This window comes from Seriola aureovittata, chromosome 2 (genome assembly GCF_021018895.1).
Source record: "Seriola aureovittata isolate HTS-2021-v1 ecotype China chromosome 2, ASM2101889v1, whole genome shotgun sequence".
Lineage (NCBI taxonomy): Eukaryota > Metazoa > Chordata > Actinopteri > Carangiformes > Carangidae > Seriola > Seriola aureovittata.
In genome coordinates, this window is record NC_079365.1 from 1,545,243 (window position 1) to 1,567,717 (window position 22,475).

Here is a 22,475-nt window from a genome sequence, read left to right on the forward strand (position 1 = left end):
GCTTTTGTAGAAGAGTTGAAGTTTAGTGGTGGTGATGGTGAAGTCATGTGACCGTGATGTTGAAGTCATGTGACCGTGGTGTAGTTGGTTTATAGCCTAACATTAGCTTTTTACTTCTGCTGACTGTATTTTGGCTTCAAACATCATCAAGTGGTGTTCATTAGTGAAGATGATCCTGCTGAACTAAACCTGTCAGGACCAGAAACTCTTGTTTATTTTCTGTAATAATCCAAAAGACAATGGAGGGAACCAGAGTGATGCTAACTTCAAGGTTGGACTACAAAAATACATCATCCCTGCTGCAAATCTATTACTATACCTCCATTCAGCCAACAATATGCAGAACATGAAATACAGAATCAAAATTTTTGCTGAGGAAGAAAAGATAATTCATGACAGTGACATAAATCCCATATTAGAGTCAAACAGCAGTGATTTACCAGAAATACAGAAACACTTTGATTCAGTTATCGTGCACCTTCTGGAGAATTTCCAGGTGACCTAACAGCAGCTGATGGACGCACACACTCATATTTGTTTGCACGCTTGAAATTTAAACACAACTATTGCCCTATACCTGTGCACTTCACTGCTTTCATAAAGGACTGGCACACATTCAACAACTAAATGAAACAAACTCCACCGACAGTTTCTCTTATCTACCATCTACAGCTTCCAGTGACAACAACAGTTACTCAACACTCCCTGCATGTGTGTGTGTGTGTGTGTGTGTGTGTATGTCCAGACCCTCCCTACCTGTATTTGATACAGAGCAGAGAGCAGAGGGCATTCATCCTGGTGAACGAGCAGAGGAGAGGGAGCAGACGAGCTGCCACATGCTGCCGCCGACCTGAACTGAGCCCGAGCACCGAGACAGGGGGACAGGGGGCGGGAAGACAGAGGGAGGGCTTTCCTAACAAGGCATGAAGGGGGGGTGTTCCCTCTATGTGTGACACCAACACACACACACACACACACACACACACACACAGACACACAGACAAACACTCAAACACTGGTCAAGCCTGTGCCACTTCCTGGTGTGAGATAGCTGGGTGTCACGATGCATTCAAATCACACGGGACAAAGCTGACAGAATCACGCCATGGTTCTGAGAAATGACAGGATTTCACACTTGTTTGCATCATACACTTAGGATTTTAGGATGACTTATTAGTGATGCACTGTCACAACCAAGCCGAACACTTCATAACATGTTTCTGCAACTGCAAACAAAGACTTCTACCCGACAGTCCTGTGGGTCCTGGTGTTCTTGAATACCATTCAAATGCAGTGATTAAATATCTTGCATCTGTTGCTATAACATTCCCAGCTAAGGTCCAACGTGCGTCCGTCCATCATTTACTGTCAATATTATAACGTTTTTTTCTGTTAAGAAGCTCATATTTACGTCTCAGACCTGAACGCAGCAGAGCAACAGTTTGTTGGCGGTTTGTGGGCGGCACCAACTGCTGCCAATAAGACGGCAGTGGGAGTGGAGTCTCTGCAGAACACGGGGTTGTGACCTAAGCTTTGCTCCACAATAGGATTAAATACCCAAACACACCCCTAGCACCTGTTGCCAGGCTTGTGTGTGTGTGTGTGTGTGTGCGTGTGTGTGTGAGTGTGTGTGTGTGTGTGTGAGAGAGGGTTATGCACAATTTCTCAGCACTTGTACACCAACAGTTTTCTCAATACGAACCCTTAAGGCAAACTGGATTCCGGTCAGTCTCAGCAGAGCTCATACAATATGAAAAATACAGGACAATAATGGAGTTTGGTGTTTGTCAGGCACCAAGTTTAACACCATGTGATGTGTGTGTCAGTGTCCCTTACTATCATGCTCTGTCTCTCTTCACATGTGTCCAATAATTTGCTGTGTGTTCCAGATTTCATAAAGGACCATGCTGCTGTTGTCTAACATGATTTAGCTACTTATCACTGGTTATATAATCCCCATCTGATGAAGATAATACCAGAAGGCAGCTGGAATAAAGGGCTCTTACTGGTATGAACTCCCTGCTAGACCACACAATACTTGGATAAAGGTTTTACAGTCATCAGTGTATGATGTATGACTGTACACGAGACTGTACATTTCATATCTTCAGGAGGAAAAAAACCACACACCAGGCATGGTTCTATCATTACACAACATGCTATAAATTTATATTCAAGTCGTATCTCAAAAAGAATAATTTCAAGGCGACATTTCAGATGATTGTTTTCTGTTTTGAGTGTTTATCACTTGTATAATAATGTGGAGGAAAATGTGAAATGTCCTTCAGCAGTGGGAAGAATCTGTAACCGTCATGTGTTCTTTATAAAGTCTTATCTGGCTGTGAATTATCGTCCTGTGCTCACTGCTCTGTATTATAACATGTGCTGTTGACATTCATTTGCACCCAGACTAAAAACCCGCCCTGTGACTCTAATCATGTCGATGAATCTTTTCCTCCTCTTACCTCCTTCATGTATTGCCTAGATATGCTGAGTAAAACAAGCTGTTGGTTGTGAAATTCCCTTCAATGCATTATGGGTAAGTTTTCCAAACATCACTCTTGTGCTTAAGGACAAGCTCTGTCTCAGAATCAGATTTACTCGTCTACAACAAATAATCCATCACAACGATCAGACCGATGACATGGTTTCACAACTACCAGCACTCAGCAGTGCAAAAAAAAAAACTGAGGGCACTTTTACTTTGTGCACTATTTCTCTAACAATCCCTGATTTCAAACCCAAGTGGTGTGGCCAAGCATCACATCAAATCCACATATCTCTAGTGGAGCTGCCAATAAATATTATGCACAATACATCTACAATATTCCCACTTGATCTCATGTTTAAATATTTTTTACCCAAATGTTGGAACAAGCGGATGCTGAATATTTACTGTATGTCATGTGATACAGAATAGGAATTAGAAACTTATGCTGGGAACACACCGCCTGTGTTGTGTGAGTGTGGCGGCCACCGTCGCTCAGCTGATGTGGAGAAGCAGGTGTGTCTTTGCTGTATTGCTGCTGCTGCAGCTCTGTTGTAGAGTTTGCAGGTTACTGGAATGTTGGATTTCTCTTCATTATTGATTCATTTCTTATTTATTTTTGACAGATAATGTCAGTAAAATGTCTCCGTCATGAGCAGCTCAGAGACAGACATCAGATCTGTACACTGAGCTCAAACTGATGAGTCTAAGTTGTTCACTTTAACAACATGTTCATGTCCTGAAATGTTGTGAACTGTGACCACTGACATCTGTTGTAGCAACGCTCCACACACAACATTCACAGAGGCTAATGTTAGCTTGCCTAGGCTAATATAGCAACAGCTCATAACATGAGCTGGTTGTTCACATTAGCAGCTGCAGTCATCAAAGTTCTGTTAAAATATAACACTGACTTTCATTGGTATTGGTACCAACTACCGGATTTCTGCTATCATTACCTCCCTATGCCAAATGTATTGTATGTAATAGAAAAGTTGGCCCGTCATGTTTTGTCAATCTACAGCTTATGTAAAATGAAAACAGCTTCCTGTACAGCCAAAATTTAAATAATTGTATGGTAACTCTCCAGGTTACATTTTCTGCTAGTTTGACTTAAATCAATTAACAAACCTCGACATTAATGATACCGAGAACAGTCCTGTCATAGCTGCCTTCTGTAGCTGAATGGGTTTTCTCATTCAGGATTTTTTTTCAACATTTCATATCAACATTTGAGTATCTCACTATTTTTACCAAGAATTTTAGCAATGATTATTTTGTTAGGATTCAGCAAACTCATAAGTTACAGATGCTATAGTGGATCAGAGGCTTGCTAAAAAAGACTCTGTATTTGATTAAAGCTAAAAAGAAAAAATTGTGGTGCTTGTGAGCAGCTAAGCATTTCACTGCAGGTGTCCATGTTTTTCTCCTCTCAGTATTTCTAATGTATCAAGGTGTACCGTCTTCGACCATAAACAAATGCAAAACACATACAACCAGTCATCCACCCACCTCTCCAGCCTCCAGACCACCACCAACTCAAAAGTAGTTTACAAGGGTTTGTACCGTTGTACCCACCTCCAGTAGACAAGCACAGCCAGCAGAAGGATGAGGCAGAGGAAGGTTAGAGCTGAGACCACCACCAAAGGTACCAACCACTCCACACGGCCCAACCCTGCCCCAGACCCAGGCCTCGCCTGGCCCGTCAGATTGGTCACCACACTGGGGTCTGGAAAAAAAAAAGATGGAGAAATTAGTGAGGGAAAGAAGTCCAGAGGCACTTTGCGTGGACAGAGAGGAGGAGTGAGGATGTGACATAGAAGAAGGCTGAAGAGGTGGATGAAGGGTGAAGTACAACTTCTGTCTGTCTTCTCTCATCTTGAAAAGACAGGAAATCAAAGTCAATAGAAATGTTTTATTAAAAAAATCTGAGTCTGAAATTCTGATGGGCGGTAACAATATGCAGTATGTCTGCCTACACAGACTAACATGTGAGTAAAATATACAAATGCTGTACAAAGAAAATTTACTGTACCATTTTACATAAAAGTTGACATATACGTAAGTCCCTGTTTCTGTCATTGTGTGCTGCTGGTCAAGTGTTAGAAGCAGTTGCAACAAACATAAGTTGACCTCTGAATACAGTTATGTAAAAATCAACGCAAACATTATGCTCCATAAAAGGCCAAATGTAGTGATAGCGACTCTTCTGGTACCAGAGCAGATATAAACTACAAACAAACAGGAAATCTGTTGCCATGGATACAGTGAGTTAAACTGTGGGCTTCAGCTTGATCCCCCTTTTTTTTAGCCAATATTTATATTGTGGAAAATGAAGTGTAGTGAATGATCTTTTTTAAGTTCCTGGTTGTTATGTACCATTGATGTACTGACAACTATCACTGATCACTGACTTCTTCTTTCTCTTGTTTCTAAGCATTCATGGAGGTTTATTTACAGTGGTGTTTTCATGTCTGTGTGTTCAGGTCTGACTGAATCATGATTTCTGTCTGACATGATTTTCAGGTGTTTTTGGTAAAAATATGATGTTGGACATTTATATTTGAGGACTTGTTAAATTATTTTATTCATCCGATTTGTTTTGGAGATCAGATTGAGTGTTTTGATATGATATGTGACTACATGTGACCCGTAATGTGAGACATGAGGAGCTCTCAGCTAGTAGCTGTAAAGTAGCTCTCAGAGTCTCAAAAACTGAATTTTTGAATGTGAGAACGGCCACTAGCTGGCAGTCCTCAAAACCTGCAAAGCTGCTGTTCGTGATACTAGAGAGACCATTAGTACAGGGCACAATGATATCCCATCTTCTTTAAAGGAGTAGTCTGACATTTTAGGAAATGTACTCTGACAGCTGTAGAGTTGTTGAAGTTGAAGTCGTTGTAGAGCTCTCACATTAGCCTGGGAAAAAGAACAAATTGTCATCTATTCATTCATTTATTCATCCTGACTTTGCGTAGGCTGTTTTTTGTTAAGCTTGTGGCCTGAGCAATCAGTCGTGTTACTATGAGATGACCCAGCAGCTGTGGTAACAGTTCAATTCCTATGTTTTGTATCACCTTACTTTACTTTATGCATCTGCAATTATGCTATAGGTCCGCTAGGGTTCGCGGACACCCGTGTACCCACCAATATGTTGCGAATGGCATTTTTGTGGCCATTTTTTCTTTAGCTATTTTTCATCTATATCTAACTATGTAGGAAAAAAGACACTTCCATTCTTAAACCTGGCTACACAGCTCTGATTGGTCCATTGTTTCTCAAACCAATGGAAATAGTTATCAAGTCCAGACCTAAATAGTCCGTGAAATCTATGAATTCTAAAACCACAAAAATACAATTCACAAAGGAAATGAAGAGCAACTAACAGCTGGGGAAAAAAATAAACAAATAGTTGTGAGACAGGCTCTGAAAAAGTATGAAAACTTTGGAAAGACTTTTAACTCCTCTCCATGTTAGGATTCCTGATTTCACATCGGGAGCAATGTTCCAAAGTTGGATTGTTTCACGTTGCTGTTCAGTGCAGTGTACACTGGGACACGGCTTATTCGTTAAGCTAGGCTAAAGACGTGGACCCACTGTGTCACCGTACGGGACACACAGTGATGTAACAGTTCAGTATCTCCTGCTGGGTCAGACAGCAAACAAGCTTATTTTTCAAAAACAGAAGGTTGTTCCTTTAACTTCATCTAACTGCTGCAACAAATACAAACCATCACATAAACAGAATACAGATTAGTACAGACAGCTAGACCAGTTCCCAGTTAGTCCTCCCTGTCCTGAGCTCTGCACGCTATGCTCACTGTTTGAGGAAGTGCAGCCAGATAACAGCATCACAACAACACATGGCTCTGGATAATTTGAGACATTTGTTAAATCCAATTTGCTTTTAGGTCGCTTAATAACCAACACCACCACCACCTACCCAGTTCAGCTGCTGCAGCCGTGACGTTGCTGGAGCTGACGCCGGCCCCCATGGCCTTCAATCTGCAGCTTTGCCTGGAGCCGAACATTACATCAGGCCGGGCCCCTGCACTGCACCACAGCTGGCTTGCATCCCCACTCACTCTGCATCTCCTCCCTCATATCCACACACACACACACACACACACACACACACACACACACACACACACACACACACATACACACACACACACGCACGGTGTAGACTACTGTCTGCCTCTTTCCCTTCTCTTTTCCCTCTGCTTTTGTCTTATGATTATGGCAGTGTGCCAAAATAAAATTAAAAAAACCTTCAGCAGCAACATGCAAATACATAACACACACACACACACACACACACACACACACACACACACACAGCCGGTCACTAATGTGCATACATATCGAACATACACCACACACACACACACACACACACACACACACCTACACACACACACACACACGCACGCACACACACGCACACACACACACACACACACACAGCCGGTCACTAATGTGCATACATATCGAACACACACCACACACACATACACACACACACACACACACACACGTAACTATAAATGGAGCAGAGGCTTTTTTTTCTCCCCTGCAGCTGAATCTGGCCTCCGAGCCTCATCTCCTTTCGCCGTGTCTGAAAGTAGGCCAGCACTCAGATCAGAGCAAGGAGAGGAGAGGCAGAGAGGATGAAGGGGCTGGTGGAGGAATGAGGGAAAGGGAGGGGGGGGGACTAAAAGAAGAGATGGGTAAGTAAGGAGAAAAAAGAGATAGAGTTTGATCAGCAGAAAGGGGGGTGTGGGGTTGCAGGAGCAGGACAGAAAACGTAGAGATAAACCACTTCGTTTTTCTGTTTCCACTTCTACGACTGTAGCTTTGACAACCCAATTCCACAGGCTGCTGAGTCAGGGTCCCCGCTGTGTGGCCTCACAGACAGTGGGTATCATCTGCCTTGACTTCCCACTGTAACACCACTTCCACAACATCACTGAGGTGGACTGAGGGTAATAAACAAGTTCACAGTCTCACAGTGGTGGAAAAAGTATTCAGATCCTTTACTGGAGTAAAATGTAATACTCACTGCACAGAGTGGCCCCTTTTAGAATGTCATGTTTTATTATATCAATGACATATTGTTACTGAAGCATTCAAGTAGTTCTGGTCAAAGTGGAACTGTTTTAGATTACTCTGTATGATGTAGTTTGGTCCAGCATTGCATATTATTCTGTGTGTTCTGTGTGACCTAACTTAACTTTACTTAGCATAGTTTTCAATGCATGTGTTTTTTTTGTTTTTTTTTTAGATTATCACAGACAGTTTGGGTGGATACTTGAAAATAGATTTTTTACTATCTAGTAACATGTTTTAAAGGCAGCACTTTATGTCAGAACTAGGTTGTATTTTTTAACTAATTAAGTAGTCTTTCTTTCACACCTAACATGCAACAAAACCAAATATTTAACTACTTTCTTTTCCAGAAAATATTACGTCAACACTATTAAAACTTTAAGCAGGGAAACATGGCTCCGTCATGGTGTGAAAAAAAGGATGGAATGGAAGAGTTGCATCTCACATGAGGAGATCAGGTGTGAGGTCCACAGTTGGATCATTTGGAAGTGATGGAATCTAATGTCTGATATCAGCCATTAAAAAAAGTCAACTGTTCTTCTAACCAGTAGGAAAGTGGCCGAAATGATGAAACAAGCTCCACGTTGTTCAATAAAAAAAAAAAATTAAAAAAACTGTAGTCATAACACATCTAGTAGCATATTTGTGCTGTTTCCGGAAGCTAGTTTAATTGTAGCTAGTTGCATATTAACATCTTTGCAAATTTTGCCTTCTTGTTAGCAGTTGGCATATGTGCTAAATGAGCCTGTGGGCTAACAGTTAACAGATTTGCCATCTCCAGGGAACTTACAGAGAGTTGAGGGACCCAAGGAGCTAGCTAGGGAGCTAGATAGTTTTTACCATTACTACATCGAAGTAACAACATTCTCAGAGTGGTTCAGGGTGTAGTTTCATGAACTTGCAGACATGACACTCAAGCTAACTTTGACTTAGTGTTAGCTAACCCCAGTTAGCTATTTATTCAGTTATTTTACTTGCTGGTTAACTGTTAACATCCGTGCTGAATGAGTCTGCAGGCTAACAGTTTGCAGATTTGCAAAAGAGTCCATTTTCAGAGAGTTGAGTAACCCAAGGAGCTACACAGTTTTTTTACCATAGGTACACCGAAGTAACAACATTTTCAGAGTAATTCAGGGTGTAGTTTCATGAAATAAGCCAAATAGTTAGCTACTGATTGATTTGTTTTGCCTGTTGGTTAACTGTTAGCACTGATTAAATCCTGTATTGACACAGTTTGTCAGGTGTGAAGCTCTGCCTGTTGCAGTACAAGCAGGCTAACAGCAGGCTAACAAGAGTCTCTTTATGCTGACATGATTTGTGTAAGGGGAATTTCTGTGTTTTGGAATACAAAGGTAATTTCTCTCTACCTGTGGAAGTAACTTTGTGTGGTCCGTGTTGGCATTATTGTAACTTAGCTGTAATTAGGCTACTCATCATATTTGCTGCCAGAGCTGAAAGATGTTTATTAAAGGTGTGTGGTTAAAAAACAGGTTTACAATGCAAGGGTGTGTCATATACAAATTTACCTCTCTGCAGTAATTTGACAGGTTTGCAGCCAGAATAGTGAGGATGTACATATATAATCTATATGAAGATTATAGAAAGGCACTTTTTACCCCACTGCTGTGCATTAGTATTTTGGTATACCGATAACTCAGACTGAGTTAAAAGTGTATCCAATCAAAGTTGTCTAAACGTAACATATAATTCAATAAGACATGACGTGTACACCATATTTTTTATCAATATTTAGTTATTACCCACACTGAGACAGTCTTCCATAGAGTAGATGTTCAGAAAAGAGCCTGACACGTCGTTGGGAGATTAGTTAACATCTCTCTGTTTTGAAAACTGGGATTTGTAGTTGTAGTTTGTACATGTTTGTAGCTTATAGGCTTATAAGCCTCGATGCACTCTGAAGCACTGCACTCAGAATAAAAACACTCCTACAACAGAAGCACTGAGCAGGATGTACACAGTTACTACTTTTACAAAGTTAAGCAACAACTTTTAAGCATTTGCCCTTGAGTCCCTCCAGCTCCAGCAGAATAAAATGTGCTAAACGTGCTTTGTCAAAGAGACTGGGAGGCACTTCTGGGGAATATCAGAGGACTGCTTTTGTTCATAATAATGTCTGGCCTTGCACTTAGACTGTGTTTTAAAGCACTTGAAATTGAATTGATGTCTCACCCTGCTGAAAGTCTCGGAGGGGTTGTGTGTGTGTGTGTGTGTGTGTGTGTGTGTGTGTGTGCGGGTGGGGTGGGGGGTTCTGCTCTCAGCTCCTGCTGGAACTCTGTTATCACTTTACAGCAATGCAATTCATCTACATATTAAGGCCTTTGGATATAGAGTGAAGGCCTTAATGCAAGCCAGTACCACTCCTTACCCTGCATACAACACATCTATCAGCTAACTACCAACTCTTCATTTACCGACCTTCATTTGATGGTCATTTCACTGATCACTGATCCAATTCCTTAAATGTATTATTGTTTTGTAGACAAACTTCCAAAACTCATGAATTATATCACAACTGCACATCCGTTGCCCTCACACCCGTAGGAGACAACAGAGGACATAGTGATCACAGCAGCCAGTCCTCTACAGCTTCCTGATACTTTCCACTGAAATCAGAAAGCAGTAACAGTGAAATCTGAACATCTTTTACCTCTTGGGACCATTTGGAAACATCGCCTAACGAATAAAAAGAGAGTTTATTACTCTGTGTCACATCTGTGATATAATAACTTTATTTGCAGTTTCACTGCCTTACCACACTGAGGTACATAAAATCAGTGAGGGTGATTTAAGTCCATCTAACACTTACAGATATGACCATTATATTTTGTCAGTGTGATGTCATGTTGACAACAGAGTCTGTGGATCCATAAATATTCAACAGCTGGATGGATGGTTTCATTTTTAAAGACCCCCTCTCATGAAAATCAAGTCCTTGTTAACATCCATATGATGTTTCATATAATACAGACATATGATGAGTGAAATAATCAGTCAACACCATGACTGAGTATTTCCACCTTGTACAATTAGCACAACCACTAACACTGTGTCAGCCACTGCCAGTTACAAGCTAACAAACAACATAAACAAATAAAAGATGCTAACTGCGCTAACCGTTCTGATCCGTCTGCTAGTCTCTGGTTCTGGTCTCAGACTCCTCCTCTGAGTCTGGGTCTGACTGAGGCTCAAACATGTGGCTGAGTCTCTCTGATGTTTCCTCCTCTAACCATCTTGATACTCTCTGCTCTTTCACCTGTCCACCTGGAGCAAGCAGGTGGTGGGCGGGGCACAAGGCCTGATCTGGGTTTCTCAATGCGGAAGAGTAGATGAGCTTCAGACCCAGTCTTCTATTTTTTTCATTTTTAAGGCTTCCTTCAAGTAGTCTGGCTAGAGAACATTTGATAAGGAAACAAGTATTTCTAAGGACCTTCTGAATGCTCACTGTGGACCTTAACCTTTTATTTTATTTTATCAGAAGATACTTGGGATTCCTTAAACAGACTCAGGACATTTGGAGGAGGCCTCACAAGTTGGAATATTTATTATGACACGTGATCTCATTAGTAAAAGAAAGAGAAAGATGGTCACTCTCACCTCACTCAAAGCTGATGTTTACATGAGGCTGAAGCTTCAGCTGACTCACCAGTGTGGATGGAGAAAGGCCAGTGCTTCTTGTCCCTCCCTGTGCTGGGTCTGAGTGTTGCTGCAGGGAATGCTGCTGTTTCATTGGATGCCTCTGTGGTGGTAGTGAGGCTAGAGTCAAGTGGATTGTGGGCATACACCTGCAGTTGGTCTTCTACACCAGGCCTCACTTTAGTTGGATCTGGTTCAGTCTGTTTTTTCTCCTTCGCCGTGGAGTCCGGTGTGTCTCTGGGTGGCTCGCTCACCGCTGTGCCGTTGTCCCTCCTCACTGCTTTGCTCACACGTCCTTTCCTCTCCTTCTTCTCATCCTTCTCTTCTTCTTCCTCCTCCTCTTCATCCTTATCCTCTCCTCCCCTCTCTCCATCCTCACCTTCACCCTTGCTGCTCTCCCTGTCCTCACCTCCAGCTTCACCGTTATCTTTGGCTGCAGCTGCTGTGACAGCAGAGGCAGAGGTGGTGGCGTCTTTGGTGGGCTCGGCGGGTTTGGCGATCTGGCGCGTTGAGGTGGGATTATGGGTCGGCGCTCGGCTTGGCCAAACGGAGCTGGGAAAGGAGGAGATGACACCACCGCTGAAACCCAGCCCGGCCAGTAAAGTGCTGGTCACCACAGATGCCACCGTTGCCTGGCTGCCGCTGGAGGATGGGCCAATGCCTGTCGCCATGGAGACGAAGGAGAAGGGGATGCCTGACGAGGTCCAGGTAGATGAGCCAGAGGAAATGGGAGCCATGTCAGCTGAGGAGGCTGGAGAGGCAGTCGGCTGTGAAAGAAACGAGTTACTGATCAGAATCATTGATCGTTGTTCAGTGGTGATTAAGGTATTTGTAGTTTTTCTTAATGGCTGTGTGGTCACCAGAGGCTGTCACACATTTCTGTTATTTAATGTTCCTTTGAAACATGCTGAGGGCAAAGGTCACAGGTCAAACATTAAAACCAAAAATGCTGTGCTCATCATCCTGCTCTAACATCAGTCATTATGTGGTATCATCAATTAATTTGAGGTATTTTTATCAATCTTTTTGCCAAAATAAAGGAAGATTAAGGTATAAACAATTATTTGAACTTGTTTGTGCATAGCTTCAGATGTGATTACGGTGCCTTCAAGCTCTCTCATAGTGTCAGAGAAGCACAAAGGGATTTGTAATATGACTTATCATCCCTACAAAATAAAACACACTCCAGATACAATTATATTTAATAATTAAAATCCTGTTATCCTGTTCCATGTGGACCACTAGCCTACTTGACTTGGTTTCCTTGCCCACACAGGGAGGAATGAACACAGACACTGCTCTCTGCTGGGTGAAAAGTGAAAAGACAACAGCAGTGACTCCCTTAAACTCACCATTCCAGTTTTCACAATCCTCGTCCCCTCAAAGATCCTGGTGGTGTTTGCTGGAAAAAGAAAAAGAAAACAAATCATGGTAATCCACAGTGAAACACAGCACAGACTATCAGGCAACACTTCAGTTGAAGGGGTGTCTCTAAGATGTCCACTAGTGTTTTGTAAGCACATTAATCACAACATGACATAATATAAAGGCAATGCTCTGATTACTGAATGTGGCAGCCAGTAAACTGAGTGTAGCAGGATGAACTGGGAGCATCTCACTGACTGTTGTTGGTCTATTTCTTTCATTTCATCTGCTATTCCTCCTGTAGCCTGCAGCTATTGATATGAGCTCACATAAATAACCTGAATATAAAAGATTTTGTGATATTATGATCAAAGGAAACCCGGGCTGTCAGATCCTATAGTTACACAATATAAGGCGATAAACAGGGCATGTTGAAAGAGGGCTGTGTACATGACACATTGACAGTTACGATAACATGCAGAGATAATGTAGCAGCAGTTTACCAGCAGTTCTGTGTGTGTGTGTTTTTGTGTGTGTGTGTGTTACCTCTGAAGAGCATGCTCTGGCTGAAATCACTGCGCATGTCATTCATGCAGACGGCCTGGACTCGGAACAGGTACAGCACATCGGGGGAGACGGGAGAAATGACGGCCTCCTGGACAACAATAACAACACACACATACACACAACACACAATCAGTCAGGTTTACACCGGCTAAGACGCTACAGGACAGTGCGTTTATATTAACTGGTGCATTTGATCATTTTACATTGAGATCTATGACCGTTTATACATATGAGCGCTGTACCTCTGACACCATAATGTTGTAGATGGCAGACGGCAGGTGTCAACTGCTTTTGATAAGTCGAGAAAAAAAGTCGCCTTTGTCAATGCCGTCTTTGATTTTTCCAGTGAGATTCAAGGATCACCATACAAGTGTATTTAATTTATCTAAGTAATACAATTTTCTCTTTGGAGAGAGTGACAAATATAGATATAGGCTGGTAGACTGGTACAGTTTTAGCAATCTTTATCATATAGGGCACAACCCTGCTAAGTAGTGCGTATACTTCGCGCAACAGATTGTCTTTCTAATCAGGGGTTTCTATGATAACTTCACGTGTCAAGTCAAAAAACGGTCAATACAGTTACAGTCAAGAAGGGAGTGAGGCAAGGTTGCATGATGTCTGCACTACTTCTCAACATAGCCGTAGACCGGCTGATGAGCAGATCCACTGAAGACCAACTAAGAGTCATCAGATGGACCCTTTTCTCATCACTGGAAGACCTAGACTTCGCTGATGACTTGGCCCTTGTCTCACACACACACTAGCACATGAAGGAGAAAACATCCCATCTTAACACCTTTGCACAGCAAGTATAGGTCTGAAGATCAGCCAGAAGAAAACAGAACTGATGACACTGAACATCCCTAACCCAGCACCAATCCAAGTACACAGAACAAAACTACCTTTAACTCAAGAGTTCACCAACATAGGCAGCATTGTCGGCATTTTCGGCCCAGTACAGCACCAACACCAAGGAAAATACTGTGAATCTTCTGGCCTGATACCAACTCCAACCAACATCTATACTCGCCCAGTGCAGGCAAGACAACATGGCCACCACCATCATCATGAGAAGGCGATGGAGATGGATCGGGCATGTCATCTGAAAAAGAACTGGACAACATCACCCGAAACAGCCTCCACTGGATACTGGGCAGAAAACAAAAACCCAAGAACACCTGGCATGGAAAAGTGGAGCGTGAGCTGAAGACCTACATCATACCTGGGTACTATAAAGACACTTGCCCAGAACAGACAGGAGTGGCGATGCTTTGTTGCCCTTTGCTAGAGATTTCATCTATGCCAGCTGTATGGGAGCTTTTCATGTCAGTGATGATTTTATAAACTTCATAATCATTTAAAGAATGTTTTGGATCTAGGGAACAAATATCTGTTTCTTACAAACCCTAAAGTCTTTATCTACCTTTCAAACAAACGGTCATGTGAAGTGTGAACGGTGTAACAAAAAATAGTAAACTTGATAGTGGCTGCTGTGCTGCAATCATTTCACATCCAATAGTCTGCCTCTTTCCTAATTAAGCCACAGTGAAGGTCAACCACAAAGGCTCCTAGTCCCCAAACACTGTTATTTTTCTACAGCCTATAACACACTCAGTTTACTTCGCATTCTCTTCGCCGCTCTTCCAAGCCTGACAACGTCGTGCCCTGAACCTTCCATCCAAGCTGTTTGCCTCTTTATTTCCTGAAGGCCACTGCCAAATCATAATCTCCCTGTCACATACACAGGACAGTACCAGCTCACAGGCCCACTTCTTGGCTTCCTGCAGCGGAGCTTTAGCTTTAACTGCAACTCACTGGGGACGGAGCTGGCTCGGTAAAATCACATGCCGTAATCTGGCTCTTCACTGCTCATCATTGTATTAGCACCTCCTCGTGAAATAACGGCACTATCCACGATCTTGAATGGCTGAGCATGGGAGGTCACAGCCTGTCTTCCTGAAGCTCATCAGTTCACCTACATAAACTTACCATCACTCAGTTAAATGGAAAATACTGTATCTGAGCCAGCTCTGCGGTCTGTGCCAAATTATCTAGTCTCATAAAGTGTCCTCTCATTGTGTGAAACCTCTGTTCTCTCTCTCTCATGCCACTGTGGATCAGCTGAATCATAAAAATGTCATGCCCATGCAGTCAGCTCTGCTCTCCAGCTCCATCACATGAAGGGGTGGGAATATAAAACCAGTAAGAGGCTAACTCCAATGTCTTGTTTTAATGGTATATCAGACACATTAACATTACAAAAGTCTTGTTTCTTCATCAAGTCTGAAATATTTATCAGGCAGACTTTTGTCAGATCACACTGGGTTACAAAGTGCAAAGATGCCACTGGAAAATATACTGTCCAGTAACTTCAGGAGGTAGAATCAGTCAGCCAGGAGGAGACATTTAACCATCACTATCCAGCTCCACCATCACATGATTAGCTGTTCTGGTTTCTGTTTTGGTTTTACAGCCTGTAACTATATTCAACAAGAATATACACGTAACACTTTTGTTTTTGCTTCCATTTTTTAAGTTGAAATAAAAGATCAGAGACTTTTTCTATGAATACAAAAGATAAAAACACACACACACACACACGATATACCATGAGGAAACCCTCATTGTTGTGCCATTCATTTGCCGCTATCGCCTCATGTTGCAGCATGATGTACACAATCCGTAGAAGCTTAAAACATCCCAGTCCTTGCACAGTCTCCGTAGTCACCTGACATGCCTCCCACTGAGCATGTTTGGGATGATCTAGATCAGCGTGTACAACGGCTTGATCCACTTCCTGTCAATACCCAGGCTTATAAATGTCTTTTCTTCAAAATAAATCTACACATTTTAAAGTGGCCTTTTATTGTGAGCAGTCCAAGGTACACCTGTGCAATAATGATGCTGTGTAATCAGCATCTTGATACATCACACCTGTGAGGAGGACGGAAGAAGAGCTCACTAACACAGATTTAAACACATTTGTGAACAACATTTGAGAGAAAAAGATATTTGGGGTCCTTGGACAAAGTCTAGTTTAATTGCAACTCATGAAAAATCTGAGCAGAGCAAAAATGAAAAGTGTTGCATTTATATTTTTGATCAGTGTATTTCGATTCAGTCAAAGTGCTTCCCAAAGCTCTACCTGCCTAGCACCAAACAGCAGACAGGTACCGTTAGCAACTAGATGCTGAACATAGGGAAGCGTTTAGTCAAAAAAAAGCTGGTGGAGACCAAAAACAATGATCCCTCCTCCACTGGACACTGACACACAGAGACTCTATCAGTTTTCACCAAAATGCCATTATAATCATTTGAAGCATGCCAAGACTCACACAGCAGCCACGCTAAACATCCTGCCATTGCCAGTAACTGTGTGCTGGCAGAGCAGCTCCATACCCCTCATTCCTGCCATGAAACAGTCATGCAGCTTTCCCTCCAAATCCAATATGTTGGACCCCAGAAGCCGTGTCCCAGCTCAGGCTGCACCTCAGGTCAAAGCACTCGTTTTGTCACCTGTCTGTAAGGAAGTCTTTATTTTTCACCCTCATTCGTCTGATGTAACACAAAGCGCTTTCCAAAATAAAAATCAATAACATTAGCAGTGATGTCGTAATTGTCACACCGCATTGAGGTCCGGTTGGGGTTTTGTCCTGTCTCCGTGTTTTGTCTTGTCTTTTCCTGTTTTAGTTTGAAAAGTAACTCTCCTCTCGTTTCAGGTCACTTGCCCTTCCTCATGCGTCTCGGTCTGATTGCCCTCTGAGTGTTTTCACCTGTTCCCCTTGCCCAGTGTTTAAATAGTCTGTGTCTCCCTTTGTCTTGTGCCAGTGTGTTTGGTCTGTGTGCACCCCAGCTCTTCATCACAGGTCTTCATCACAGCCCTTTGTCACAGCGTTCCTGAAAGTTTTGTGTTCTTCTTCCTCCAAGTGAGAGATTTTGAGTTGAAAGTTTATTTCCTAGTTTTGTGTCATAGTTAAAGATTGCATAGCCTTTTGTTTCCTGCGTGAGGAGTGATCTTTTGTTTACTGACCTTTTATAGAGTAGAGCCTCCAGTTTGCTGGAGAGTTTTTATTTACAGATAATAGTTTAATAATCCATTGTGTTTTCCTCCTTAATGGAGTGATTATTATTTTGATATTTTTCATAGCCTCATATATAGTGAGGGTTAGGTTGATAGCCTATTTATTTCTCCACTTGGAGGCGCCCTGAAGAAACAATTAAAAACTGTCTATTGAACCCTGCATCTGTGTCCTGAGTCCTTGCCTGGTCGTGACAGTAATAATATACTGATGTTAAAATGCTACATGGAGCTCCTTCAATAAAAGCAAGCACACAGAACTGGGTTAATTCTAAGTTTTCATATCTCAGCTGTGAATTTTTAAACAGCTCCTTTGATCTCTGTCAGAGAGAACCAGATATCATCGGCACAAATGAACAGTCTGACGAGCAGCTGACTGCTTCCATGAGAAGGCGGTGCTCTGTCAGACCGGGGGTGTTGCTGTTCACACTGACACTGTGGAGACTTCACGCTTCCAGCTGACTCCTGCTCTCACACAGATGGGCGGCAAACACTGAGCGAATCAGGAAGGTTCATGTCAGCGTTTTGGTTTTTCAGTGTACAGCAGCTGATGAACAAACAGGACTGAGGAGTCTGGGACCTCTTCAGTCTCTGCTTCACAGACCTCTCTGCTCTGTTACTCTAGTCATCAACTTGTACCGTAACTGGCGTTGTGTTTAAATAAGGATTCATCATAGGCTGGGGTGACATCCAAAATTCAGTATCTGGAAGTAGTCCAGCCCAAATACTGCAATACATGATAATATCATATGTTGATATACAGCTGTTAATATATCTGATATTAACTGAAACCACTGTTTTTGTTTTTTTAAATAATACATAATTATATTGTTGAATTGGATATTTCAGTTTTTTTTTAATAATATATAATTATATTGTATTTTTTGTTTCTGGTATTACACAATACATTATTATATTATTATTAGGGCTGACTGTGCAAAACTGCTAAAAATGTATCCATATATTTTCAATATTATGAAAAATATCACATATAGTGGGCGATATCACAATATTTGATATAACTGAATATCTGCCCAAGCATAATACATCATACAACTACAATATCACTGCTGCAATAATACCACAGGCAGGGCATTTGCACCAGAATCGGTCCAGATGTGGAAGTAGCAACCTCACGATCATTCTGTATATGGACCAGATGTGGGCCGTGGAACCGGGTGTATACAAGGCCGGAAGAAAACAAGCATGTGGCTCAAGTATGGGCCGGGTTAACATTTGCTATCTGGTAGTAGTTGATGTGCGTGTCGCCAAGGCTTTGAAGCGAGTGTGAAGGCTTGGATCATTTTTCACAGAATCACATGATTGATGACGGACAAGGTTCAAATATCTTTGGTTCTGCTGCTCCATTTCCTTTTCTCCTGTTTACTGACTTTGTGATTTGTTGCTCACATATAATATTTTTTTATTTTTCTGACAAAGTGAAGTGAATCACTGTCAGTCAAATTTTGTATTTCTTTATTTGAAGTTGAATAGGCTACTGAATAAAAAAAACATGTTTACCCTCATCACTCCACTGTCCCCATGAGACATTGAATTATTTATTTACCAATAATTCATCTTTTGGTGAGATAATTGGCTGCAAAGCCTCGTTTCACCATCACTAGTTGTGAGCATTTGTTGTTGAATATAAAATAGAAATTGAAATATGCACTCTGTTGCCAATTTATTAGGTGCACCTAGCTAAAAGTAACACAATTTAAAACAGTAGTCCACCATATGTTTATATCAATGAGGGTAGACTAAATATTAGAAACAGTATAACATGATACAGTCTTTAGTTACAGTCTTAAAGATGCTCAGCTTCTGAAGAAACATAAACGTTTTATGTTTTGTATCGCTCAGAGACAAAAGAGGGGTTTGATATAAGAATGAAGTTCAAAACTATGAACCCATTAACCCAACCATCAGGACAGGACCCAGTTTATTATCTATTTCTACACGTGCTAACACACATTAGACCCGCTTGCTTTTTATTGGATGTGTCAGAGAGTAGCCTTGTCCCTTTTCTTCAGCCTCTTTGGCTCCACATGGATTTATGGGAGTTCAGTGACGTCCAAAACATCCCAGGGAACCTCTGGAATCATGGTTCACATTTCTATGATGGGGATTTATACTCACTAATATCTTTATTAGTGATGCAACACACACACACACACACACACACACACACACACACACACACTCCCTGATTCATACCAGACTCATACCTGTTTCCTTTAATCACACGCCCCCCTGCCCCTTCTTCAGAAGTGGTGCGGCCCATAAAACAGTCCAGTCCACAGTCATTTATTATAAAGGGATTCTCCACTGATTGTGACAACAGGAGTCTGCAATCTGGGGGTCCAAAAGGTCCCTGTTGTGACCTAGTTAGAGATGTCAGGGGAGGATACAGGGAATAAGAACAGAATCAAAGTGGAAAGAGGAACCAGGGGGAGAAAACATGAGGAAGAAAAGGAAGTGGGGTGAGGGAGAGCGAAGTGGGGATTACCGGGGAGGGGGTCTCTTGAGTTAATGACGGGAGGATAAAACACTTCCCACCTCTCTCTCTCTCTCCATCTCTCATCATGGCAGATTCCCAGCTCTGAAAGCGGATCCTGCTTTCCACAGCCAGGGGGCACTCTGATCCCTTTTATTTATTTATTTATTTATTTATTTTTTCAGCAAATCTTGTTTTCTCACACAGCCACTGGCCCAAGGTCATGCTTTTTGCACAGGCTGGCAGCCCTGTATCCTCTCCAGCTTAGCATTAGTATTCTGTGAGCTGACCGGCACACCACAATGTAAGGGAATGAAACCTCCTGTCTGCTCGCCGCTGCTCTCACAGCTCATTCTGGCTCCTGATGAGACCATTTGTAATGGAACTGATGGAGGATGTTGGGCGTGTGCCTGTGGCCTGTGCATGCGTGTTGGAGGGTGGTATGTGTGTTTGCGTCACAACCCCCCCCCCCACCCACCCACCCACCCACCCACACACACACAAATTAATAATTAGAATAATTACTTTATTAAAACCTTAGCTGACCCATTTTCTCACGAGAAGTTGTCAAAGCCACGTGTGACAACGTGTTAAATAAAAAATATTTTAAATGATGCAATCAGAGCTCATTTTTTTTATGTATCAAAACAGTTTTGTTCCAAAACAACTTATTAGATTTTTCAAGGCCCTCGCAGTCAAATTTTTGATGATGTAAAATCCTCTTTATTTCTGAAATAACTCACACACACAAACAAACAGACACACACACACACACACACACACACACACTACACATGCTTTCCCCCAGTGCAGCTGCATCTGACTGTCTGTTAGTCATAACATCATTTACATTTACAGAAAATAAAGGTGACTGTAGCTCATCAGGCTGATCAAACATTCATCCAGACAGTGATACAGTGTGAGCACAGATGGGAAATATGCTACAGGATTCAAATATGTTCAGATGTACATTGGATCATAGTGAAGAGGTTAAATCATGGTTTATTAATCAATAAGTTAAGTGTGTGGTGTGTTTCTAGGTTGAAGAGATGAAGAGTGAGGAAATGAAAGAAGGAAAGAAGGAAAGGAGTTAAGGGTTGAATAAAGGAAAGAGGAAAGGAGCCAAAGAGGTGTGAATAGTAACTACAAATGAAATATATGGAGTGCTTTGTGATGGGAGTGTGTGTGTGTGTGTGTGTGTGTTTGGCTCTGCAGGGAAATTATGTGATTATTGGCTGATGATCACTTGTTGGTGCTGGCAGTGGCTGATCTGGAATCTGGACTTTGATGTGACCCATTTGGGTCTTTTAAGGCCTGTACAGATTCCAAATACTGACATGAATAAAACAAAACAAAAAAAATCAGCACTAACAGAAAATCATATGCATTTAGCTTTTTTTCTAATTCCCCGTTTTATGAGCGTGTTGTATTATATTTCTGTTGGAATTTTTTCATCTTACATTTACCATGTTTGATTTGTTGTTGCAGCTGTTGCTGCTAACTCTGCACTTCCTGTTTGTTTCAGAAAATCTAATCCTGTTGTTCTGTAATACATCTACCTGCAGTAAAGGTTGATTTTCAAGGATGTCAGATTTTTTTGCCATATGTGTGTGAGAGACGTGTTGGTTGCTGCGAGCGTTCCTCCCATTCCTCCTGCCCACACTGGTCATCGAGCAATTACTTCGTACAGGGATCCTGACTTGATGTGTGCTGAAGCCTGACATTAGCTCTGCAGACTGAGACCGTGGATTTGGTGCAGCAGCAGCTCCACAAATATGTGTCCCTATGTGGAGGGATGATTACAGCCAGGGTTTCTCAATATGATGCCACTGTGAGGCCACTGTGGGCTGTGTTTCAGGTAAATAAGACAAAACAGACATTTGTATTTGATCAAATGATGGTATCTCAGGTCATTTCTCATGATGTGCTCCTCTGTTTCCTGACATCTCACAAACCCCCCCCCCATCTCAATGCTCCACCTCATCTCCACGCCTGCCCCCTTATCTCCATGCCTCCTCTTCACCTCCATGCCCCTCCCCTTCATCTTTATGTTCCTGCTATTCTCCTTCTGCCCACCAGATGTCCCTGGATACCCCCCCCATCCTCTTTTTCACTGTTACTGTCTTCACTGACTCTTCCTGTGGCTCCACCCTGCTTGTGCTGACATCAGCTAATCCTGACATAGCTTCACAATACATGTAAATCTAAATTATATTATGATATATATGAATATTGCAATATAGTTACATATAGCATGACAGGATTTTATCCATATAATACACCTCTACTGAGAACAACAAATAACTGACAGTGTATATATGGCATGTGCATGTCTTATTATGACAGACTTTCCAGTCCATGTGGGTGTCTTCAAGCCGACACCCAGTGGCTTTGACAGGGACTGCAGCATGAAACACACCAGCTTCGACAGTCATTACTCACAATTCATTCATTACTGAGCCGTGGCGGCTGCTGCTCTGTGTCACTGCTGGAGAGGCTGAGCACAGACGCAGCGACAAGCTGAAACAAACTCCACTGAAACTAACTTCACACGTGGAATTCCTCACACAGCCTAAAACACGTTGGTCTGATGAGACAAAGAACTGTGGACATGGAGTCTGAGCAGTGTGTGTGTGTGTGTGTGTGTGTGAGGAAGAGTTGAAAGCCTCCATTGTTCTCTGCATCTCTGTGGAATAAATGACAGTACAAAC

The 22,475-nt window shown here is 42.1% G+C and overlaps 1 protein-coding gene across 4 annotated transcripts in view; it reads right to left on the reverse strand.

Annotated features, from left to right (window-relative positions):
- The window catches only part of LOC130181342 (receptor-type tyrosine-protein phosphatase gamma-like), a 446,467-nt gene that overhangs the window by 32,595 nt on the left and 391,397 nt on the right, over positions 1-22,475 (reverse strand). For 3 of the 4 annotated variants that reach the window (XM_056395482.1, XM_056395472.1, XM_056395491.1), the window contains 4 exons: positions 13,166-13,274; positions 12,607-12,656; positions 11,265-12,021; positions 4,067-4,217 (listed from right to left, as the gene is read on the reverse strand). In XM_056395482.1, the coding sequence (XP_056251457.1) occupies positions 4,067-4,217; positions 11,265-12,021; positions 12,607-12,656; positions 13,166-13,274 (1,067 nt within the window). Of the gene's footprint in view, positions 1-756; positions 856-4,066; positions 4,218-11,264; positions 12,022-12,606; positions 12,657-13,165; positions 13,275-22,475 lie in introns of all 4 variants that reach the window. The other variant, XM_056395500.1, reaches the window with a different exon arrangement.